At 45.0% G+C, this 24945-nt stretch overlaps 1 protein-coding gene across 1 annotated transcript in view; it reads right to left on the bottom strand.

The window, feature by feature from the left end:
* Nucleotides 1-24945, bottom strand: part of UVSSA (UV stimulated scaffold protein A) — a 143647-nt gene that overhangs the window by 69768 nt on the left and 48934 nt on the right. The window contains exon 8 of the mRNA XM_073610939.1: nt 5403-5502. Coding sequence (XP_073467040.1) covers nt 5403-5502 — 100 coding nt within the window. The remainder of the gene's footprint in view (nt 1-5402; nt 5503-24945) is intronic.

Below are 24945 nucleotides of genomic sequence, written 5' to 3' on the forward strand. Positions count from 1 at the left end.
GCCTTAACCCTCTTGGGCATGGAGTTCACCAGAGCTTCACAGGTTGCCACTGGATTCCTCTTCCACTCCTCCATGGCGACATCACGGAGCTGGTGGATGTTAGAGACCTTGCACTCCTCCAACTTCCATTTAAGGATACCCCACAGATGCTCAATGGGGTTTAGGTCTGGAGACATGCTTGGCCAGTTCATCACCTTTACCCTCAGCTTCTTTAGCAAGGCAGTGGTCATCTTGGAGGTGTGTTTGGGGTCGTTATGTTGGAATACTGCCCTGCGGCCCAGTCACCAAAGGGAGGGGATCATGCTCTGCTTCAGTATGTCACAGTACATGTTGGCATTAATGGTTCCCTCAATGAACTGTAGCTCCCCAGTCCCAGCAGCACTCATGTAGCCAGGCATGTACTGGCCATTGGGACTACCGGGAGTTTCAGTGGGCCGGTCAGGTGCAGTCCTGGAGCCGCTCCTCTCTGACAGTCAGTGATTGCGATTTCACTCCTGTCAGGAGGAGCAGCTGCCGTCACTTGCTGGAGAGAGCATTAGGCTTTCTGCTCCCTCCAGCCTGCAGGGGGAGATAGACAGCCGGCAGACTTTTCTTCCTCTCTCCCCTTATCAGTTGTTATCACATGACTGGAGAGAGGAACAAGAAGCTCCCTTCAAAACTGTGAGTATATGTGGGAGGGGGAGGAGAGGGAGGACACACTGATGTGAAGGAGGCTACTGGTGGGGACTCTGATGTGGACACACTGATGGGAAGGGGGCTTCTGATGGGGACAAACTGATGTGAAGGGGGTTTCTGATGGGGACACGCTGATGTGAAGGGGGCTTCTGATGGGGACACGCTGATGTGAAGGGGGCTTCTGATGGGGACACGCTGATGTGAAGGGGGCTTCTGATGGGGACACGCTGATGTGAAGGGGGCTTCTGATGGGGACACGCTGATGTGAAGGGGGCTTCTGATGGGGACACGCTGATGTGAAGGGGGCTTCTGATGGGGACACGCTGATGTGAAGGGGGCTTCTGATGGGGACACGCTGATGTGAAGGGGGCTTCTGATGGGGACACGCTGATGTGAAGGGGGCTTCTGATGGGGACACTCTGATGGGGACACTCTGATGTGAAGGGGGCTGCTGGTGGGGACACTCTGATGTGAAGGGGGCTGCTGGTGGGAACTCTGATGTGGACACACTGATGTGAAGGGGGGTGCTGATGGAGAAACTCTGATGGGGACACACTGATGTGAAGGGGGCTGCTAATGGGGACACACTGATGTGAAGGGGGCTGCTGATGGGCACACACTGATGTGAAGGGGGCTGCTGATGGGGACATACTGATGTAAGGGGACGCTGTTGGGGACACTCAAAATCAAAGTGGGCCGGTTATGATGAAGTCCAGGGCCAAATTTTTGTCCCAGTCCAGCCCTGCATGTAGCCCTAGACCATGACACTCCCACCACCATGCTTGACTGTAGGCAAGACACACTTGTCTTTGTGCTCCTCACCTGGTTGCCGCCACACACACCGGACACCATCTGAACCAAATATGTTTATCTTGGTCTCATCAGATCACAGGACATGGTTCCAGTAATCCATGTCCTTAGTCTGCTTGTCTTCAGCAAACTGTTTGCGGGCTTTCTTGTGTATCATCTTTAGAAGAGGCTTCCTTCTGGGACGACAACCATGCAGACCAATTTGATGCAGTGTGCAGCGTATGGTCTGAGCACTGACAGGCTGACCCCCCACCCCTTCAACCTCTGCAGCAATGCTGGCAGCACTCATACGTCTATTTCCCAAAGACAACCTCTGGATAGGACGCTGAGCATGTGCACTCAGTTTCTTTGGTCGACCATGGCGAGGCCTGTTCTGAGTGGAACCTGTCCTGTTAAACCGCTGTATGGTCTTGGCCATTGTGCTGCAGCTCAGTTTCAGGGTCTTGGCAATCTTCTTATAGACTAGGGCATCTTTATGTAGAGCAACGATTCTTTTTTTCAGATCCTCAGAGAGTTCTTTGCCATGAGGTGCCATGTTGAACTTCCAGTGACCAGTATGAGAGAGTGAGAGCGATAGCACCAAGTTTAACACACCTGCTCCCCATTCACACCTGAGACCTTGTAACACTAACAAGTCATATGACACCGGGGAGGGAAAATGGTTAATTGGGCCCAATTTGGACATTTTCACTTAGGGATGTACTCACTTTTGTTGCCAGCGGTTTAGACATTAATGGCTGTGTGAGTTATTTTGTGGGGACAGCAAATTTACACTGTTATACAAGCTGTACACTCACTACTTTACATTGTAGCAAAGTGTCATTTCTTCAATGTTGTCACATGAAAAGATAGAAGAAAATATTTACAGAATTGTGAGGGTTGTACTCACTTTCGTGAGAATATATATATACACACATATACATATACATACACACATACATATATATACACATATATACACACACATATACACACGCAATATTACCAAAAGTATTGGAAGTATTGGGACACCTGCCCTTACATGCACATGAACTTTAATGGCATCCCAGTCTTCGTCCGTAGGGTTTAATATTAAGTTGGCCCACCCTTTGCAGCTATAACAGCTACAACTCTTCTGGGAGGCTGTCCACAAGATTTAGGAATGTGTCTATGGGAATGTTTGACCATTCTTCCATTTCTTACGTTTGCGAGGTCAGGCACTGATGTTGGATGAGAAGGCCTGTCTCGCAGTCTCCGCTCTAATTCATCCCAAAGGTGTTCTATTGGGTTGAGGTCAATCAGACTAGGAGGCACCTACAAGGGCCACCTACAACCTAACACTCCATCTCCAACTTCCACCAGAACTCCACTGCCCCAGCTGGGCTGACCCTGAGTATTTGAGGGGGGGGTGCCCCCTGCCAACCCATCTGTTAGGGATTTGTCAGGACCCTCAGAATACTCCAGGCAGTTCGTCCTCACCTCCACTTTCATTCTTTTAGAATCTACCAGTTTCTAGAAGTAGGGGGGAGGTATCAGAGATGCTGCCTATGAGTCATACCAGCCTCCCTGAGTACGCCAAGAATAGGCACGACTTACTTGATACAGGAAGAAGAGCATGCACACTGTGGTGGCAGCGCTGCACAGGCTCTATGAGCATGCAGATCATTGCCACCAAGAAGGAGGCTGTAGCGACTGGTGGGATCAACAGGTAATTTCTATAATACAAAGTTGTGTTTGGAGATACAAGGGCTACAGAAAGAAAAAAAAAATATATCCACAAGGGGACAGTAAATGTCTACACGTAAGAAAACGGATTGCTGGCATTGTAATGAAGAGTTGGGATCACTTTTGCACATCTGGTGGTCCTGCCCTCAAATACAACCATTCTGGACAGAACTTCATCGTCTCACAAATCAAATCACCACTTTCGCTTTAGAATACTCACTGGCACAAGGTCTTCTGCATCACTCCACAATGCCAAAAAAACATTATATTTTTTTTTAAGCAGAGGCCCTAGAGAATACATGGAAGAGAGAGGGAGGGGAGAGGAGAGGAGAGGAGAGGGGAGAGGAGGGGAGGGGAGAGGAGGGGAGGGGAGAGGAGGGGAGGGGAGGGGAGAGGAGGGGAGGGGAGGGGAGGGGAGGGGGATTTTTTTTTAGCACTTCCGTGGCTGTCACAAGGAGTGTAGTTTTTTTCTTTTTTAACTGTTTGGGCGGGAAGAATGTAGAACTCTCTTCCACAATGGGTGGTGTCAGCAGGAAGTATTGATAGTTTAAAAAAAAAAAAAAAAAAAACTCTTATGCCGCGTACACGCGAGCGGACTTTATGGCATACTTTGCCCGGCGGACTTTTCAATGGACTTTACGATGGACTTTCTGAATGAACGGACTTGCCTACACACAATCAACCAAAGTCCGACGAATTCATACGTGATGACGTACGACCGGACGAAAATAAGGAAGTTCATAACCAGTAGCCAATAGCTGCCCTAGCGTGGCTTTTTGTCTGTCGAACTAGCATACAGACGAGCGGACTTTTCGACCGGACTCGAGTCCGTCGGATAGATTGAAACATGTTTCAAATCTAAGTCCGTCCAACTTTTGAGAAAACAAAGTCCGCTGGAGCCCACACACACGATCGAATTGTCCGACGGACTCCGGTACGCCGGAAAAGTTTGCCGGAAAGTCCGCTCGTGTGTACGCAACATTAGTGAACACAATATACAGGGATATGGAAATGATTATTGACATGAACACACATACACCAAGTACACAGGTTGAGCTGCATGGACTAGTGTCTTTTTTCAACCTTACCAACTAACTAAATAAATTGTTTTCTGGGGAACTACAGAAACCACCTTCAACTGTTAAGGACAATAAGAGTGTGGCAGGGTTCTGTAGTCCTATCTTGTTTCTGTTGCCCTAATACAGAAGGGCTAGGCTAGTAAATACAAGAAGTGTGTTACTGGCAGGATCACCAGGTGTAAATAAAAGGAAAGGGGCTGGAAAAACAAATGAATGCAGCCACCAAATCTAATGACTGGTAAGCTGCAATGTATTCCATTTTTGTTTTTGTGTTTAGAAACTCTTTTTAAAAAAACCCTACACCTTTATGCTTTACATATAACCTTATTACAAAGAAAATAAGGAAAAAGGCTTATAACCTCATTGATTTAAAAAAAAAAAAAAAAAAAAAAAAAAAAAAAAGGAAAAAAAAAAAAAAAAAAAACACACCTTGACTTTTACGCTATATACATGTTACCACATTCACTAACCGCCATCTCTGTTTAACAGTAGATTTTATTTCTGGTACATTAAAACAATAACAGTGGGGCTATTTATGTAGAGTTTACCTTAGTCTTTGCCTTAATATTAAAATATTTTGTGATCTCATTACTCGCATACCGGTAGCGAAAAAGCTAATGTGCATGCCTTTATAAAGCGCACAGAGCGGCTCCTCGCATGGCTCAGTTTTATATACCCGGAGAAACCTCCGAGAGAGTATAATTGTACAATGCCAGGAGGTGTCATATCACTCCTTATAATGGGATTTAATTAAACAGATTTACTGTAATTCGAGCGCGCCAGGAAAAGCCATTTACAAGAGAGGCGTGTGAAGCGGTATATTTTTCTTCCCCGGGAAATAAATATCCTTTTATAAATATTCCTTTGTAGTGCACATAACAGCGGCAGGCTTTAAACTACACGGCTACATGACTGAATGAAATAAGCCCGCAGTCTCAGCCGCCTCTTCCCCTACAAAGTATTTGTTTATCTGTGGCCAATCGCGCCTTTCCTATCTCTGTAATGACTTCCTTGCAGCAGTCTGAGAGATTACGCACACTAGTGATCCTTTTATTACTTCATAATGGCTGTTTATTTACTTTACTGCTGCAGTAACATGCTGGGATAAAGCTTCTCGCAGCTGGGCAAACTCACCGCACTCTGCGCGAAGGTGGTCTGGAATGCGAGGTTCGTAACCTTCCTTCTCCGGGACCTCTTCAAAATCATCTTCATCCTCATCCTCACTGGCTCCTACCTACAATATTAGAACACAAGAGAAACGTTAAAGAAAACTATGCTAGGTGCCATTTGCAAAAAAAAAAATAACCACAGAACATAACCTTAAGAAATAAATAAATAATGGTTTATGGTGTCCCCATAGCACTATGCACATGGGAACTTTTTAAAAACTTAGGAACCATGTGCGACATCTCTTCCATTTTATGGTATAGTAGAACCAGGAACCATGCGTGACATCTCTTCCATTTTATGGTATAGTAGAACCAGGAACCATGTGTGACATCTCTTCCATATTATGGTATAGTAGAACCAGGAACCATGCGTGACATCTCTTCCATTTTATGGTATAGTAGAACCAGGAACCATGTGTGACATCTCTTCCATATTATGGTATAGTAGAACCAGGAACAGTGTGCGACATCTCTTCCATATTATGGTATAGTAGAACCAGGAACCATGTGTGGCATCTCTTCTATATCATGGTATAGTAGAACCAGGAACAGTGTGCAACATCTCTTCCATATTATGGTATAGTAGAACCAGGAACAGTGTGCGACATCTCTTCCATATTATGGTATAGTAGAACCAGGAACCATGTGTGACATCTCTTCCATATTATGGTATAGTAGAACCAGGAACCATGCGTGACATCTCTTCCATTTTATGGTATAGTAGAACCAGGAACCATGTGTGACATCTCTTCCATATTATGGTATAGTAGAACCAGGAACAGTGTGCGACATCTCTTCCATATTATGGTATAGTAGAACCAGGAACCGTGTGTGGCATCTCTTCTATATCATGGTATAGTAGAACCAGGAACAGTGTGCAACATCTCTTCCATATTATGGTATAGTAGAACCAGGAACAGTGTGCGACATCTCTTCCATATTATGGTATAGTAGAACCAGGAACCGTGTGCGACATCTCTTCTATATCATGGTATAGTAGAACCAGGAACCGTGTGCGACATCTCTTCCATATCATGGTATAGTAGAACCAGGAACCATGTGTGACATCTCTTCCATATCATGGTATAGTAGAACCAGGAACAGTGTGCGACATCTCTTCCATATTATGGTATAGTAGAACCAGGAACAGTGTGCGACATCTCTTCCATATTATGGTATAGTAGAACCAGGAACAGTGTGCGACATCTCTTCCATATTATGGTATAGTAGAACCAGGAACCATGTGTGGCATCTCTTCCATATCATGGTATAGTAGAACCAGGAACAGTGTGCGACATCTCTTCCATTTTATGGTATAGTAGAACCAGGAACAGTGTGCGACATCTCTACCATATTATGGTATAGTAGAACCAGGAACAGTGTGCGACATCTCTACCATATTATGGTATAGTAGAACCAGGAACTATTTAGAGCCTTTATTTGTTGGTTTCCATCTGTGACATATCATGATGCAAAAACAGAGAAGAGTACAGGGCAGCATTGTTTCTTCAACTCTAAAGGATCATTAAGGGGCATAGTTTCATAGATTTGCTCCTTTATGCTGCTATATGCAGAATCTTCCATCAAACTTAAGGTGAGTGTAGCCATATTAAGTGTTAGTACAAATAAAAAAGTGTGACCACCGGGACTTAACTGTGTGGCTGCAAGTGCACTAATATGGCTAAAATTACCTTAAAGCAGATTTTCACCCTCTTTTGCTATTTCCCTCCACTCCACCCCATCCTTCCATCCTCTTTCTTTATTGCGCTGTGATTTTTTTACCTTTTTTTTTGTAGGAAAAAATGCCTGGCCCCACCTCCCCATGCACAGTCAGTCACCTTAGTCGAATGAAGTGCACATTGCCCACTGTGCCTCCCGGAATATGCACATCACATTTTCCAGGAGACATAGCCTTCTGTTTAGAAGAGGAGGAGGGGGCAGGCATGTCAGCGCGTCATTGGGGGGCCTGCCCGCCGAACCAGGAAGAACCGGCGGGGTCTCTAAATGACATCAGAGAGAACATGGCAGTGCAAATGGAGCTGTGGCAAGGCATGAGAAGATTTCATTAGGGCATCGGTGGATCTGTATCTGAAATGTGCAGTTACTACCTCAACACTTCAGCCCCGAAAGAAGGACTGACAATTTTGAAAAAATGACATACATACATACATACATACATACATATATATATATATAAAATGTATTCATCAGTTTAGGCCAATATGTATTCTGCTACATATTTTTGGTAAAAATAAAAATCGCAATAAGCGTATATTCATTGGTTTGCACAAAAGTTATAGCGTCTACAAAATAGGGGAGAGATTTAGGGACTTTTAAAAAAAAAATTTTTATTGTTTTTACCAATAATGGCAGCGATCTGCGATTTTTAGCGGGACTGCGACAATGCGGCAGACAATTCTGACCCCAAGTGACAGTTTTTGGTGACCAGTGCTATACAAATGCACTGATCACTGTATAAATGGCACTGGCAGGGAAGGGGTTAACACTAGTGGTGATCGAAGGGGTAAGTGTTCTCTAGGGAGGTGTTGTCTAACTGTCAGGGGGATGGGCTCACTGGGAGTAGAGAGAGATCGCTGTTCCTGATCACTAGGAAAAACTGTTCTCGCTCTCCTCCCCTGTCAGAATGGAGATCCGCATTGTTTACATAGGCAGATCCTCATTCTGCCTCTCCACACCGCGATCACGGGTGGTTGGGGGACTTCGAGTCCTCCGGACCCGCGGGCGAGCTCCCGTGGCGCACGCCTGCTGTATCTAATGCAAGGAATGACGTACAGGTACATCAGTTCGCTCAGCCAGGCTACCCTGTCGCAGTATAGGTGCGGTGGGTGGCCCGGAAGTGGTTAAGGTAAGGGGGAGGGGTAACAAAAGAAGAAACCGGGGTGGGGGTGCAGATCCTTTTTAAACACGTTTTTGCTCCAATGCTGCATATTGCTTGCCATATTCTTTAACATGGACATCTGAATAAAAAAAAACAAAAAAAAAAACAAAAAGAAAGTACATTTCAGGTTTTTCACCATGGACTGATGGATAAAAAATAAAGACCAGGTGAAAAGTACTCCAAGACCTGGGGGATATGGAACACGTTTGTATATTCTGAAGAGGTTGCAGTCCTTTTCGGATCATAACTTATCTGACAGGTAACATTAATTGACCATCTCGGTTGGCATGAACCACCATCATCCTAAAATGTACCTTTCCCTTACCTCCCCCCTTTTCCTTCTCTTATGTAGCCCTGTGACACCCTAGAGAATAAAAAAGCTAGAATTATTGCTCTCATTCCGGCATGTGTGGCGATATCGATATGTAATATGTGTATCACAATCAATCTTTGCAGGTGCCCCAACACATGCGTTTATGTTTGTATATGCGTATATGTGGGGGTGGGGGGGTCTCATTTTTTTGGGGGGGGGGGGATTTTATGTGCTTGGGTGTAACCTACATTTTTTACAATTATAAAAAATATATTTTTTTACTTCACTTTTTTTTCCCATGATTTCTTTTGTGGGACTTTTTTTTTTTTGGGGGGGGGGGGGGTTCTCTTTAATGAGAGACATGCCTGATTGCTTACCTGCCCGGCGCCCAAAACTACATGTCCCCGGCTTTGGGTGAAAGGAATTGTGCATCCCTGCGCCTGGTACCAACAGTGAATGGGCTGACAATGCCCAGGACGCAATTTATAGTCGCCATGGCGACCTGGTGCCTGAGATTTGTCGAGCCCTGTTACAACTAAAAACGTACAGTATATACCCGAGTATAAGCTGACCCGAATATAAGCCGAGGCACCTAATTTTACCACAAAAAACTGGGGAAAAAAAAACTTATTGACTCGAGTATAAGCCTAAAGGTGGGAAATGCGCAGCTACTGTAAGTGGAAAAGAGGGTCAACAATGCCCATTTGCAGCCTCACTGTGCCCATTTGCAGCCATAGGTCCCCCAAACTTCAAACTCGGTAGTTAAGGGTTCCTAGATGCCCCCTAGATGCAGCCAAAATTTGGGGTCTCTGGCCCCAAAGGGTCACGAAATGACATTGCTGCAGATGGACACAGTTTACCGAATATGGGGCCCCGTGTCTCGGGGCCACTTGGTGCTAGGAACCCCAAATTTGGTGTGCAAACCCAGTGGAACTAGTACTACAACACAGCATTGATGGCAATGGCGAAGGCTGCTGCACTGATGGCAATGGCGAAGGCTGCTGCACTGATGGCAATGGCGAAGGCTGCTGCACTGATGGCAATGGCAAAGGCTGCTGCATTGATGGCAATGGTGAGGCTACATTGATGTGGACTGATGAGGCTGCATTGAGGCACTTGTGAGGCTGCAGATGCTGCATTGATTTAACCTTTGCCTTCCAGTTCACAATTATGTGCCAATTTGTGTTGGTCTATCACATAAAAAATTTCAATAAAAGACATTTACATTTTTGGTAACATGACAAAATGTGGAACATTTCAAGGGGTATGAATACTTTTTCAAGGCACTGTATCTGATTCAGTCTGATGTGTACATTTCCAATTTTGTAAAATCCAATAATATCAACAATATGAAAGGTTTTCTTTGCTGTACTTCTGTTATGTTATATATTTTTTTCTTTTCTATTTACCCTGCAATAATAAATTTGAAAAACTTTAATATATACTGTATTTATTGGCATATAACACGCACTTTTTCCCCCTGAAAATTGGGTGCAAATATCGTGTGCGTGTTACACGCCGATACTTCAATTTTAGCTGCCTCAGAGGGGACGGGGAGGGGGGCGGGACGAGCGCCGTCAGAATCTCCTGTTTACTTGGCAGCCTCTGTAATAAGAAGTCCCGTCTCCTGGGCCGCCATTGGACCACTGTTCTATCTATCATAGGAGATTCTCGCTGTATGTAATCTGTCGGCGCTCATGCTGCCCCCCTCCCTGTCCCCTCTAGGCTGCAGATGGACATCGATCAGGCTGCATTGAAGGCAATGGCAAAGGCTGCTGCATTGATGGCAATGGCAAAGGCTGCTGCATTGATGGCAATGGCAAAGGCTGCTGCATTGATGGCAATGGCAAAGGCTGCTGCATTGATGGCAATGGCAAAGGCTGCTGCATTGATGGCAATGGCAAAGGCTGCTGCATTGATGGCAATGGCAAAGGCTGCTGCATTGATGGCAATGGCAAAGGCTGCTGCATTGATGGCAATGGCAAAGGCTGCTGCATTGATGGCAATGGCAAAGGCTGCTGCATTGATGGCAATGGCAAAGGCTGCTGCATTAATGGCAATGGCGAGGCTGCATTGATGTGGACTGATGAGGCTACATTGATGGCACTTGTGAGGCTGCAGATGCTGCATTGATGGCAATGGCAAAGGCTGCTGCATTGATGGCAATGGCAAAGGCTGCTGCATTGATGGCAATGGCGAAGGCTGCTGCATTGATGGCAATGGCAAAGGCTGCTGCATTGATGGCAATGGCAAAGGCTGCTGCATTGATGGCAATGGCAAAGGCTGCTGCATTGATGTGGACTGATGAGGCTGCATTGATGGCACTTGTGAGGCTGCAGATGCTGCATTGATGGCAATGATGAGGCTGCAGATGGGCAATGACCCTTATTTTGCTTCAGAGTTCCTTATTTAAAATGTAAGGTTTTTTTCCTGAAACTTCCCTCTTAAAATGAATGTGCGTGTTATACGCCGATATATACAGTAATTATGAGAAAAAACAATTATTTAATGCTGCACAGTTTTTCATGGGCCCCTTGATTACATAGGCTATTTAACCTTTAAACGGGGCACCTTCTTCAAAATACAGTAAAAGCTTTATCACTGGAAAACCAAATCCAGTTCTTCACCTCCTGATCCTCAGCTTTATGTTCATGACATAAGCACAGGTGCTCTTTAAAAAGATGTAGGTCATAAATTGGAGGAAACTTGGATACCAAAGAAAACCTTTGTATTGATAAGGACAACATCCCTCTCTCCGGTCTTCCTCTCCCTTTAATAATAAGAAGCACGGGTTTCCAGCTTCTACTCTTTAAGCACATAATCAGATGCAAATTCATTTTGTTTAGGTACAATGCTCGAGCGCTGCGTTTAGACACTATGGGCCCCATCCATCACTGGAAACTGTAATTTTTGTTATCAGTCTAACACTAATCAAAAGGGAAACCCTGCCACTATCAGTGACCTGTGAAACGTCCCAATTATACTCTCCGAAATGACAGGAGCACTTAACTTCTTCGCTGGGTAAATGACGACGATCAATCAAGTTTGAATAACAATGAGCCACGGAGCTGAAAATTATTTTTTGTATAGAATCTCCCTAGGAATTTATGAAAGGTGAAAAGCAACCCAAGGTTTTAGGGGGCATTATAGCTCTCCGTGACAGCCATGCATAGCCAACACTAAACAGAATTTATGGGTTTTAATTTCCTTAAAAAAAAAAAGTGACTGAGTTTGGTGCTACAATGCATAACATATAGCGCTGGGGCTTCTAAGTGTGGGGGTCATTTTAAATGAAACTCTGTGCTTACTGTACACATTACTGTATGACAGGCGGGATTGTAATACATGTGACTTCTTGGCCTTGACCTTTACTGGACACATACTGCCTGGCCTGTGTACACTATTCATTACACCAATAGACAGGGCTTTTTTTCTCAGAAAATAGGTGCAGGAACTCAACCACTACCCCCCCCCCCCCACACTCACACCTTTCAATGTGGGAGGGTCTTAAAGGGGCATTAAATCAAGAGTGCGTTATGTGCAGAGTTCTGGGTGGGTTACACAGAGTGCCGAGTTCAGGGGCGCGCTATGTACACAGTGCAGAGTTCAGGGGCGCGCTATGTACACAGTGCAGAGTTCAGGGGCGCGCTATGTACACAGTGCAGAGTTCAGGGGCGCGCTATGTACACAGTGCAGAGTTCAGGGGCGCGCTATGTACACAGTGCAGAGTTCAGGGGCGCGCTATGTACACAGTGCAGAGTTCAGGGGCGCGCTATGTACACAGTGCAGAGTTCAGGGGCGCGCTATGTACACAGTGCAGAGTTCAGGGGCGCTCTATGTACACAGTGCAGAGGTCAGGGGCGCGCTATGTACACAGTGCAGAGGTCAGGGGTGCGCTATGTACACAGTGCAGAGTTCAGGGGTGCGCTATGTACACAGTGCAGAGTTCAGGGGTGCGCTATGTACACAGTGCAGAGTTCAGGGGTGCGCTATGTACACAGTGCAGAGTTCAGGGGTGCGCTATGTACACAGTGCAGAGTTCAGGGGTGCGCTATGTACACAGTGCAGAGTTCAGGGGTGCGCTATGTACACAGTGCAGAGTTCAGGGGTGCGCTATGTACTCAGTGCAGAGTTCAGGGGTGCGCTATGTACTCAGTGCAGAGTTCAGGGGTGCGCTATGTACACAGTGCAGAGTTCAGGGGTGCTCTATGTACACAGTGCAGAGGTCAGGGGTGCTCTATGTACACAGTGCAGAGGTCAGGGGTGCGCTATGTACACAGTGCAGAGTTCAGGGGTGCGCTATGTACACAGTGCAGAGTTCAGGGGTGCGCTATGTACTCAGTGCAGAGTTCAGGGGTGCGCTATGTACTCAGTGCAGAGGTCAGGGGTGCGCTATGTACACAGTGCAGAGTTCAGGGGTGCGCTATGTACATAGTGCAGAGTTCAGGGGTGCGCTAAATATATAGTGTAGAGTTCAGGGGTGCACTACACACAAAGTGCAGAGTTCAGTCTTCTTTCACTGCTTTCCCCTGCATCCCCATCTACATCTCACTTCCACTCCTCTTCTGCTGACCTCGGCATGCAATCCCCCCACCCCATCTTCTCCCCCCTCCTTAAACGCTCCACCATCTTCCACATGTCTTACTTTTGTTGCTGTATTCAGCTGGGGTGTTGGCATCTGCACTGCACCCCAGGAACCTGCATCTCCCTTGTCCCCATCCTGCACTCAGTGGGAGCCGCTCAGGAGATCAGATCTGTGGGAGCCATTGGGAGACAAGCAGTCGCTTGTAAACACAGAAGCTGAACATCTGTTTACAAGTGACAGTGGTGAGCAGGGAGCGAAGGGCCTGAGCCAGAGGTGGTGGAACTGAGTTCCACCAAGTTCCAGCTGAAAAAAGCCCTGCTAATAGACAGGGCAACTTTAAAACGTTACTAAACCCAGGACCCTGCATTCAATATATCTGGTCTCCCACAATACACAGAACATGGAAATGCAATTATTTTAGTAAATATAAACTGCTAAATACCTTTTCTCATCAGCAGTATATAGTAGTCTTGTGATTTCTACAGTGTCTGGTTAAAGCTTGTAGTAATCCGCATAAAACAAAACAAAAAAAAAAAAAAAAATCGGGCACCAGGCAGTTTAAGTCATAATGTGCTAGTATGAATCGTATACTAGCACATTATCACAGACTTACCTGAACACAAAGCCCTCCAGCGGCACTCTGTCATCACTGAAGGCACTTCCATCTTTACCCGTCTTCTTTCTGGATTCGTGGGCTTCAGCGATATGAATCTAAACTACAAACCTTGCTAAAAGGCATAAATTGGGATAAAATATTAGAAAGAAAGAATGAATACGGAGGAGAGATGGGTTTGCTTTAAGAGCATATTAAATAAGGGCATTAGCCAATGTATCCCATTGGGTAATAAATTTAAAAGAGCGAACAAAAATCCTGGATGGCTTAACTCCAATGTAAAAATGCATATAAAAGCAAAGGAGAAGGCCTTCAAAAAATACAAGGATGAGGGATCATCATCAGCATTCAGACATTATAAAGAATGCAACAAGAAATGTAAGGGTGCAATTAGGACGGCTAAGATAGAACATGAAAGACACATAGCGGAGGAGAGCAAAAAAAATCCCAAGAAATTCTTTAAGTATGTAAACAGTAAAAAAGGGAGGACAGACCATATTGGCCCCATAAAGAATGAGGAAGGACATCTGGTTACAAAGGATGGGGAGATGGCGAAGGTATTGAATTTCTTCTTCTCCTCAGTCTTCACGAGTGAATCGGGGGGCTTCAGTAACCAAAACTGCAGTGTTTATCCTCCTGACACAACACAGGAAGCACCTCCATGGTTAACAGAGGACAGAATTAAAATTAGACTTGAGAAACTTAACGTTAACAAAATCACCGGGACCAGATGGCTTCCATCCGAGGGTACTTAGGGAACTCAAGTTCCCTAAGTCAAGTCAAGTCAAGTCAAGTGATTGCCAGACCGTTGTTCCTAATTTTTACAGATAGTCTACTGACTGGAATGGTACCAGCTGATTGGAGAAAAGCCAATGTAGCACCAATATTTAAAAAGGGCCCAAAATACATCCCTGGGAATTACAGACCAGTTAGCCCAACATCAATAGTATGTAAACTCTTGGAGGGGATGGTAAGGGACTATATACAAGATTTTAGTAATAAGAACGGTATCATTAGCAGTAATCAGCATGGATTCATGAAGAATCGTTCTTGCCAAACCAATCTATTAACCTTCTATGAGGAGGTGAGTTGCCATCTAGATAAAGGAAGGCCCGTAGACGTGGTGTATCTGGATTTTGCAAAAGCACTTCACACAGTTCCCCATAAACGTTTACTGTACAAAATAAGGTCCGTTGGCATGGACCATAGGGTGAGTACATGGATTGAAAACTGGCTACAAGGGCGAGTTCAGAGGGTGGTGATAAATGGGGAGTACTCAGAATGGTCAGGGGTGGGTAGTGGGGTTCCCCAGGCTTCTGTGCTGGGACCAATCCTATTTAATTTGTTCATAAACGACCTGGAGGATGGGATAAACAGTTCAATCTCTGTATTTGCAGACGATACTAAGCTAAGCAGGGCAATATCTTCTCCGCAGGACGTGGAAACCTTGCAAAAAGACCTGAACAAATTAATGGGGTGGGCGACTACATGGCAAATGAGGTTCAATGTAGAAAAATGTAAAATAATGCATTTGGGTGAAAAATATGAATGCAATCTATACACTGGGGGGAGAACCTCTGGGGGAATCTAGGATGGAAAAGGATCTGGGGGTCCTAGTAGATGATAGGCTCAGCAATGGCATGCAATCCAAGCTGCTGCTAACAAAGCAAACAGAATATTGGCATGCATTAAAAGGGAGATCAACTCCAGAGATAAAACGATAATTATCCCACTCTACAAGACTCTGGTCCGGCCGCACCTGGAGTGTACTGTCCAGTTCTGGGCACCAGTCCTCAGGAAGGATGTACTGGAAATGGAGCGAGTACAAAGAAGGGCAACAAAGATAATAAGGGGTCTGGAGGATCTTGGTTATGAGGAAAGGTTGCGAGCACTGAACTTATTCTCTCTGGAGAAGAGACGCTTGAGAGGGGATATGATTTCAATTTACAAATACCGTACTGGTGACCCCACAATAGGGATAAAACTTTCTCGCAGAAGAGAGTTTAATAAGACTCGTGGCCACTCATTACAATTAGAAGAAAAGAGGTTTAACCTTAAACTACGTAGAGGGTTCTTTACTGTAAGAGCGGCAAGGATGTGGAATTCCCTTCCACAGGTGGTGGTCTCAGCGGGGAGCATTGATAGCTTCAAGAAACTATTAGATAAGCACCTGAATGACTGCAACATACAGGGATATACAATGTAATACTGACATATAATCACACACATAGGTTGGACTTGATGGACTTGTGTCTTTTTTCAACCTCACCTACTATGTAACTATGTAACTATGAATGGCTGAGCCAGTGATGTCATCACTGTCACTGTTTACGGCACGGCTCTGAAGGAATGGCACAGGTATGCATCTAAAGTAAAATATCTCCTAAACTGTGCACATTTAGGAGATATTTACAGCACCTATAGGTAAGCCTCATTATAAGCCTTATTATAGGCTTACCTATAGGTAAAAATCATACACAGGAGTTTACTCCCACTTTAACCACTTGCCGACCGGGCCATAGCCGAAAGACGGCTACAGCGTGGTCGGCTTATTCTGGGAGGACGTCCGCTCCCGCGCGCCCCCCTGGGAACATCCGTGACCAGACCCGGCGCATCACGGATCACAGTAAATAGCCGCTGACTGCGGCCGTTTACCACGTGATCGTTCCGTCAAATGATGGAGCGATCACGTGTAAACAAACCGACGTCACGTCATGACGCCGGTTCCTCCCTCCCCTCTCTGTACCGATCTGTACAGTGCGAGGGGAGAGGGGGAGAGATTGCAGCAGCGCTGTGGGCTGGATGTGTAGTGCCCACAGCGCTGCTCAGTGCCAATAATCTGCAATACTCTGCAATACTGTGCAACACGCCAATACTCTGCCAATAAATTTTAACAGAAACAAAGAATTTTTTTTTTTTTTACCGAATTTTCAGTCTTTTTTGCTTTATAGCGCAAAAAATAAAATACCCAGCAGTGATTAAATACCACCAAAAGAAAGCTCTATTTGTGTGAAAAAAAGGACAAAAATTTCATATGGGTACAGTGTTGCATGACTGAGTAATTGTCAAAGTGTGAGAGCACCGAAAGCTGAAAATTGGTCTGGTTAGGAAGGGGGTTTAAGTGCCCAGTGGTTAAAGCTTGTAGAAGGAGTTTTCATTCTCCTCTGAATGTCCTATGAGGCTGCAGGGCCCCCAAACCTCTGTCTGGGCACTGCTGATTGGCCTTGTGCCAATCACATGCACTCTCCCAGAAAGGAAACAAAATTAAAAAAAAAAACTTTCTAGCAATACACACCAAACTGAGCATGTGCAGAGTGCCCCCAAGGCTCTAATGTCAGGAGATGGATTGGGAACAGTAAAAGAAGGGGAGGATCAGAGAAAACAGGATCAAACAGCATTTTTACACAATGCAGACCCCTTTAGTTTCGACAGGGAGTATAACAAGCATACTTTACTGGATATACAGACTGATTTTACTGTTGTGGGTTTAGTAACGACTTTAAGATGAAGACATTGGTGGAATAGGGGATTCATTCCATGACCTACCAGGCACTAGACGGCAGAAAAGTTTTTCTATATAATTTATGTCTTTGTGCCTGGATAGGTTTTATTATCCCATTCCATATATGGTTCATGTAGTTTTTCCTCCTCCGATTAACCCACCCCCCACTGCCATAATCTTCCAGTGCAGCGAGGGTTAATGGGGCTAACAGAACTGTGGCAGGTACTCTCCAAAACTCACCACCCACCTTCTCCATTCACAGAATCTGTAATAGAGTTTCTATGAATGAAATGTGATCTATGAATGGAGGGGGCAGACCGGTCTAATCAATCATCTGCCCCGCCTCCATTCATAGATCCAATTTTACTGATAGAAGCTGTAGTACAGTTTCTACGATTGGAGGAGGTGGGTGGAAAGGGTGGGCATAGTCAGGCTGTCTTGAAAAGTCCTTGTAACAGCTCAGTCAGCCTCTTTAAAGTTCACCTTTTGGAACATGTTACATGTTCCACCTGGATTTAGGGTGGAACATTTAACATGTTCCAGCAGCTGCAGCCATTCCCCCCCTCTCCCCTCCTTCCCAGTGACAGCGGGTGGGCATCTTCTCCGCCCACCTGGCTACGTCACTCATACACAGTCCTCTGGGAATGGGAAACTACAGTGCCCGTCAGGCTTTGCGGCTGTCGGCTTGTAGTTCTCAATGAACTACCATGGCACTGTTGAGCGCTCTGGTAGCTCATTGATTCTTCCGGTCAGTGTGCATCTGCCTGACCCGTACAAGGTCACAGACAGATCTGATCGCTGCTGCAATGCTTTACAGGCGCCGAAAAGCAAAATAAATGCAATGCAAGCGGATCATGGCTGGCAGGAGGGGCCAGCAGGGTGCTGTACATAGCTTCCTAAGAAACATCACAGAACCCTGACCACAGTACTCCTTTCAGGAGCCCTCAGCTCTGATGAAAGCAGTGGGCTGGTTCTAGGGGGGAAACTATACAAATATCAAAATGCCTTGATGGGTGGATGTCAGGAGGAGGAGTGGCGGTTCCTAGACAGACTGTTTTCGCATGAAGAACGCCCTAGGTAATGCCCATATGTAATGATGAGCCTCCACGATTGTAAGAACTGATGTCCATTGAATGCAAGGCCCGGGCCAAGAACAATCAGGATGAGGAGAAAAACGCTAGATGATGCTGGACCTCCAGCCAAGTTGGGTCCTCTCTGACTTGCAATATAAAACGAAAAAAGAGTTTTGAAAAAAACAAAAACAGAAAAAAAAATACATATTTTATTAATTTATTTTTATTTTTCTATTTATTATTATTTTATTTTTTTACTTTCTGCTATAAAACTTCCAATAAAAAAAGAAATGAGAAAAAAAAAAATCTATAAATTTTGGACAAAATGTATTCAGCTACCCTTATTTGGTAAAGAAACTAACTGCCTGCCACTGACACTAATACAGTGATCAGTGATAATATACACGGTCACTAAAAAAGTGACACTGGCTGGGAAGGGGTTAACATCTAGAACAATCAAAGGGTTAAATGTGTACCCAATAATGTTTACGGTGTGTACAGTGTGCTGTTTTACTAAGCAATGTGACGGTTTTTACTGCCCGTTTTACAAGGAGAAAAAAAACGGCACATCAATGCTGACAGAAGAGAGCCCTGTGTTGTTTACCTACACAGGGCTCTCCTGTCATTCCCTCAGCTGAGCGGTGGGTTCCGGACAGAAATCATTAAAAACGGGACCTGCTCATCAGCTTGTGCTGTAGCGAATGGCAGCACAGCTGGGGTGGCGGACACGCACCCCCTACCCGGAAGTGCTGGATGACGTGCATGTATGTATCTGCTGTAGTAAATCTGCATTAGGCAGTAGGCAAGCGTTTAGGCCTCTTTGCACACGATACTCCTGCTTGAGCATTTATTTTTTCTGCCTCTCTTTTTGTATGTATTTTCGTGCATTTTTGTGCTTATGCATTCGCGCATTTTCCCGGGCATGTGCGCAAACTTATTCTCGCGTTCAATATATGTTAACGTGTAACGGTGCGCGTATGCGCGCAAGAGACGTAAATTACTGACTAAAAATGCAGATTTTTCTTTTTTTTTACTGAAGAATACACGGTGCTTGTTTATGCGTCTGTGTGCATAGGCACATTACAATTAATGGGCTGTATTTTAGCTCAGTAAAAAAATAAGCTGTACTGAGCTTTTTCAAGCTGCAGTGTGCAAGAGACCTTAAAGATGAATTCTAGGTATGGCAATTTTTACACAGCGACATTGGTTCAGTTTGGACCAATGTAAGTATTTACACTATATTGCCAAAGTATTGGGACGCCTGCTTTTACACGCACATGAACTGTAATGGCATCCCAGTCTTAGTCCGTAGGATTCAATATGGAGTTGGCCCTAGGGTTGCCACCTCAGCCTTTTAAACCCGAACGCATATGAATTACACAGGTCCAGTGGCTGATTAAGGTGGTAATTCAACTCACTTGGTGCCTTATCTGCGTTAAAATTAGCCTCAGAACCCGTGTAATTCATATGTGTTCGGGTTTAAAGGGATGAGGTGGCAAACCTAGTTGGCCCACCCTTTGCAGCTCTAGTATGATTGCTTCCAGCATTGCTGCAGAGGTTGAAGGGGTGGGGGGGTCAGCCTGTCAGTGCTCAGACCATACGCCGCACACTGCATCATATTGGTCTGCATGGCTGTCATCCCAGAAGGAAGCCTCTTCTAAAGATGATGCACAAGAAAGCCTGCAAACAGTTTGCTGAAGACAATCAGGCTAAGGACATGGATTACTGGAACCTTGTCCTGTGGTCTGAGGAGACCAAGATAAACTTATTTGGTTCAGATGGTGTCAAGTGTGTGTGGCGGCAACCAGGTGAGGAGTACAAAGACAAGTGTGTCTTGCCTACAGTCAAGCATGGTGGTGGGAGTGTCATGATCTGGGGCTGCATGAGTGCTGCCGGCACTGGGGAGCTACAGTTCATTGAGGGAACCATGAATGCCAACATGTACTGTGATGTACTGAAGCAGAGCATTATCCCCTCTCTTCAGAGACTGGGCCGCAGGGCAGTATTCCAACATGATAACGACCCCAAGACAACCACTGCCTTGCTAAAGAAGCTGAGGGTAAAGGTGATGGACTGGCCAAGCATGTCTCCAGACCTAAACCCTATTGAGCATCTGTGGGGCATCCTCAAAGTGAAGGTGGAGGAGCGCAAGGTCTCTAACATCCTCCAGCTCTGTGATGTCCTCATTGAGAAGTGAAAGAGGACTCCAGTGACAACCTGTGAAGCTCTGGTGAACTCCATGTCCAAGAGGGTTAAGGCAGTGCTGGAAAATAATGGTGGCCACACAAAATATTGACACTTTGGGCCCAATTTGGACATTTTCACTTAGGGGTGTACTCACTTTTGTTACCAGTGGTTTAGAAATTAATATATATATATACATATACACACACATACACACACATACATATATACACACTTTAATGATTGAATTGTTAAAACTGATCTTCAAGCTGCCCTCCTCCCTGCCACTGCCTTCTCCTCTAATAGCTGGGGTTAAAAAAAAAAAAAACACCTACAGTGGAACCTCGGTTTGCGAGTAACGCGGTTAACTAGCGTTTCGCAAACTGGGCACTGTATTTCTAAAAATCCTAACTCTGTTTGCAAGTGTTGTCTTGCAAAACGAGCAGGATTCAGACCAAAAGCGGTGTGCAGTACTGCTTTTGGTATGAGGCGGAGGGCGCTGAACGGAGCCGAACAGCGCCGATCGTCGGCACTCGGAAATGCACGGAAAGGCCCAAGGACAGTTCGGCTGACCTCGGCAAACCTTGGAAAGGCTCGTGAACGGATTCTTTCCGAGGTTTGCAGAGGTCAGCCGAAGTGTGCTCGGGCCTTTTCGGCCATTTCCAAGGCTCTCCGGCGCCACCCGCCTCTGGCCGCATGCGGTATTGCATTCCATTGAAGTCAATGCGAAATAAATTATTTTCTTTTCCATTGACTTCAGTGGGAAAACTCGCTTTGATATGCGAGTACTTTGGATTACGAGCATACTCCTGGAATGGACTATGCTCGTAATCCGAGGTTCCACTGTACCTATACTTTACTTGTACTCACCTCAATATTAGGTCATGTGATGTTTCGGTCTCAAGTCTTTGCTCTTTTTCTCTTTACAGGAGGTGGTGTCTATGTCACTGCCTGCATGACATGGACGAAATCTTATCTCAAAGTACCTTTACCAAATCTCTAAATTCCTTTTTTTTTTTTTTTTTTTTTTAACAAGGAGGAGGCAGTAGGAAACAATTTCATGAAGAATTTCAGGGCCAATAAGTAGTGGATGTGTATGAATTGTTTTGGAGAATAAGAATATCGTTTATTGTCCAGAGATGGCCAAAGTACAGGCGCCAACTTCATGTTTTAGGTTTGTCTCGCTGTTAAGGGGCCTTTCACACTGATGCGTTTTCACCTTGCTAAAAAAAAAAAAAAAAAAAAAAAAAAAAAAAAAAAAATGCAGGAAAGATGCGTTTTGAAAAGTCTTGCTTGCAGCATCTTTGGTGTAGTTTTCGAAACCACCCCATTGAAAACAAATAGAAATTTGAAAATGCACCAAAAACACTTTGCGTATTTTGAGTCACAGGTCCAAGTTTCACATGTGCATGCTGGGTAACAGGCACCCAGAAATGCACCCGGAAACACATCAAAAACGTATATGCATTTTTGATGCGTTTTTTCAGCAGAACAGTGTGAAAGCAGACTTAAGCCTGGTACACACGATGAGATTATCAGACGAATGATCGTCTTTTTTTTTTTGCATGCTAATCTCCATAATTGAAAACTAAGAGGTTACTAAAGTTCTGAAAATTCTCGTACGACAGAATAAAAATTCAGATGTTATGTATTTGTATTGTATTTTTGGACAAAAACTCAAAACGCAAACCATATGATCTAGTATCGTACAAGAAAAATATTCATGTTTGTCCCATTAGATGATTTCACACGACCTGTCCTGATCGGCTTTCGAAAGCTGTGTACTAACGATCAGATTATCGCTTCCAAAGTTGTATTTTTTGTACGATTTTCTGATGGCGTGTACTAGAGCTAATGTTCTAGATTTCTGAATTAAAAACTGTACGCTATTTTTATTTGGAGTCCAGCTTTAACTATTTAAGTGGTATTAAAGTCAGCTTTTTAACTTTGCCCAATAATAACCTCTTCGCGCCCGCTCTATAGCCGAACGATGGCTACAGTGTGGGCCTAAATTGCCGGGAGGGCGTCCATATACTTTCTCCCGTGTATGAGCTGCGGGGTGTTCTGTGATCAACGAGTCTACGAGACTTGGCTGATCGTAGATTGGTGAAGGGGCCAATCCCGACCCCTTATCACATGAGTTGAGTTGAGTTGAATCTTAATATAGCGCGGTCTTACCCCGAAGGGTCTCGACGCACATAGCAAAGATCCTGGAAAGAGAGGGCCCAGGGACCAGAAGCGGCACAGAGCGGCAGAAGGGTAGAAGAGAGAGAGACTACGCAGGAAACGCCTGCAATGATCAGCTGTCAGCCATGACAGCTGATCTCGTGATGTAAACAGAGCCAGTGTCGCCAGAGAGTGTGAGGAGAAAAAAAAAGCCAATCATCGGCTTTTGTCAGAGGGACATCGATCCCAAACAGGGAGAGTCACGGCCGCTTTATCTGTACCCACCAGTACCACCTACAAGTGCAAATCAGTGCTCCCTATCAGTGCCCACCAGTGCCACCTACCAGTGTCACCTATCAGTGCCCACCGGTGCCACCTACCAGTGCTGTCAATCAATGCCTAATCATCAGTGCTGCCTATCAGTGCCCATCAGTGTCACCTATCAGTGCAGCCTATCAGTGGCCATCAGTGTCACCCATCAGTGGCCATCAGTGTCACCCATCAGTGGCCATCAGTGTCACCCATCAGTGGCCATCAGTGTCACCCATCAGTGGCCATCAGTGTCACCCATCAGTGGCCATCAGTGTCACCCATCAGTGGCCATCAGTGTCACCCATCAGTGGCCATCAGTGTCACCCATCAGTGGCCATCAGTGTCACCCATTAGTGCCACCTATCAGTGCTGCCTCATCATTGCAGCATATCAGTGCCCACCAATGCTGCCTATCAGTGCCCACCAATGCTGCCTATCAGTGCCCACCAATGCTGCCTATCAGTGCCACCTCATCAGTGTCAGTCAGTGCAGCCTATCAGTGCCCATCAGTGCAGTCTCATCAGCACACACCAATGAAGGAGAAAAATTACCTGTTTGCAAAATATTATAACAAACTATGTAAACTGTTTGTTTTTTTTTTTCCAACATTTTCGGTCTTTTTTTGTTTGTTTAGCAAAAAATAAAAACCCCAGTGCTGATGATTAAATACCACCAAAAGTTTCAAAGTGTGAGCGCTGAAAGCTGAAAATTGGCCTGTGCAGGAAGGGGGTTTAAGTGCCCAGTAAGCAAATGCTTAAAGAATATAATTGGACTGCCCTATAGCTCCCTCCTAAACCACGTAAAAGGTTTACTGTTTAGAAAAAAGGGGTTTCCAACCTGCAGCCCACGGGCCACATCCGGCCCAAGACAACTATGAATGCGGCCCAACACAAATTTGAAAGCCTATGTAAAAATGTTGATTTTTTTGTTCTTTTTAAATAATGTGTTCACACTTCGTGAACACATGCAGCCAAAGAAAAATTTGACAACGTCTCTTTACTGGAGTTTTAGAAGTGTTATCTGTCCAAAGAAAAAATCTCCCACTCTTCACAATCATGCCTTATCTATGTCATCAGTTTTCAGCAACACCTATATTTGTGAAGAAAACATTTTCAAGGATGAAGCACACGAGGGGCAAAATTAGGACCAAAAAATCTCATGAGCACCTTGAGAATTCATTGAGAATTGCGACTCCATCCATTCAAACAGATATTGATGCGTTCGTTTAATCAAAAACAATGTCAAATATCACACTAGTTTTACGTCGCCCTCTTTTACAATAAAAAATATTACAAATAAAGTTTTATTACTCAGAAAAGTACATTATCTATATTAGTGATTGGTAAATCGTGATCTGTCCAACCTTTTCTGCTCATCCTTATTGTTCGTGTATTTTATGTGTGGCCCAAGACAATTCCTCTTCTTCCAATGTGGCCCAGAAGGCAGGCCAGGAGAAGATAGAAGCGCTGGGAGTGGTGAAGGCTCAGCGCTGGAGGGCATTGTTTTACAGGCAAGTGTCAGAACGTGAGAATATGCTGGGCATACTAGCAACTTATGGCCCTACTTGGGGCCCGCTTAGGAGAGGAAAAGAAAAAAAGTGGTCATTTTTTTACCGCTTTAACATGTAGTTTTAACCATTACCCACTTCCTGGTCATATGGCGTCCTGAGCTTGAAGTGGAGATATCTGGATGATGCCTTCAGCTACACGCATCATCCAGATATCTTTTTTAGGCAGCGATTCCCTTGAATGTAAAAGCCATCCTAGCAGCAGATTAGCTGCTGGATTGCTTTTACAGGCAATGGGAGGGGACGCCCCTCCGCCCTTCCTGCTGCCCATCAGCATCTTTCTGGGCTCTCCTG

Source organism: Aquarana catesbeiana, linkage group LG01 (genome assembly GCF_042186555.1).
Source record: "Aquarana catesbeiana isolate 2022-GZ linkage group LG01, ASM4218655v1, whole genome shotgun sequence".
Classification (NCBI taxonomy): domain Eukaryota; kingdom Metazoa; phylum Chordata; class Amphibia; order Anura; family Ranidae; genus Aquarana; species Aquarana catesbeiana.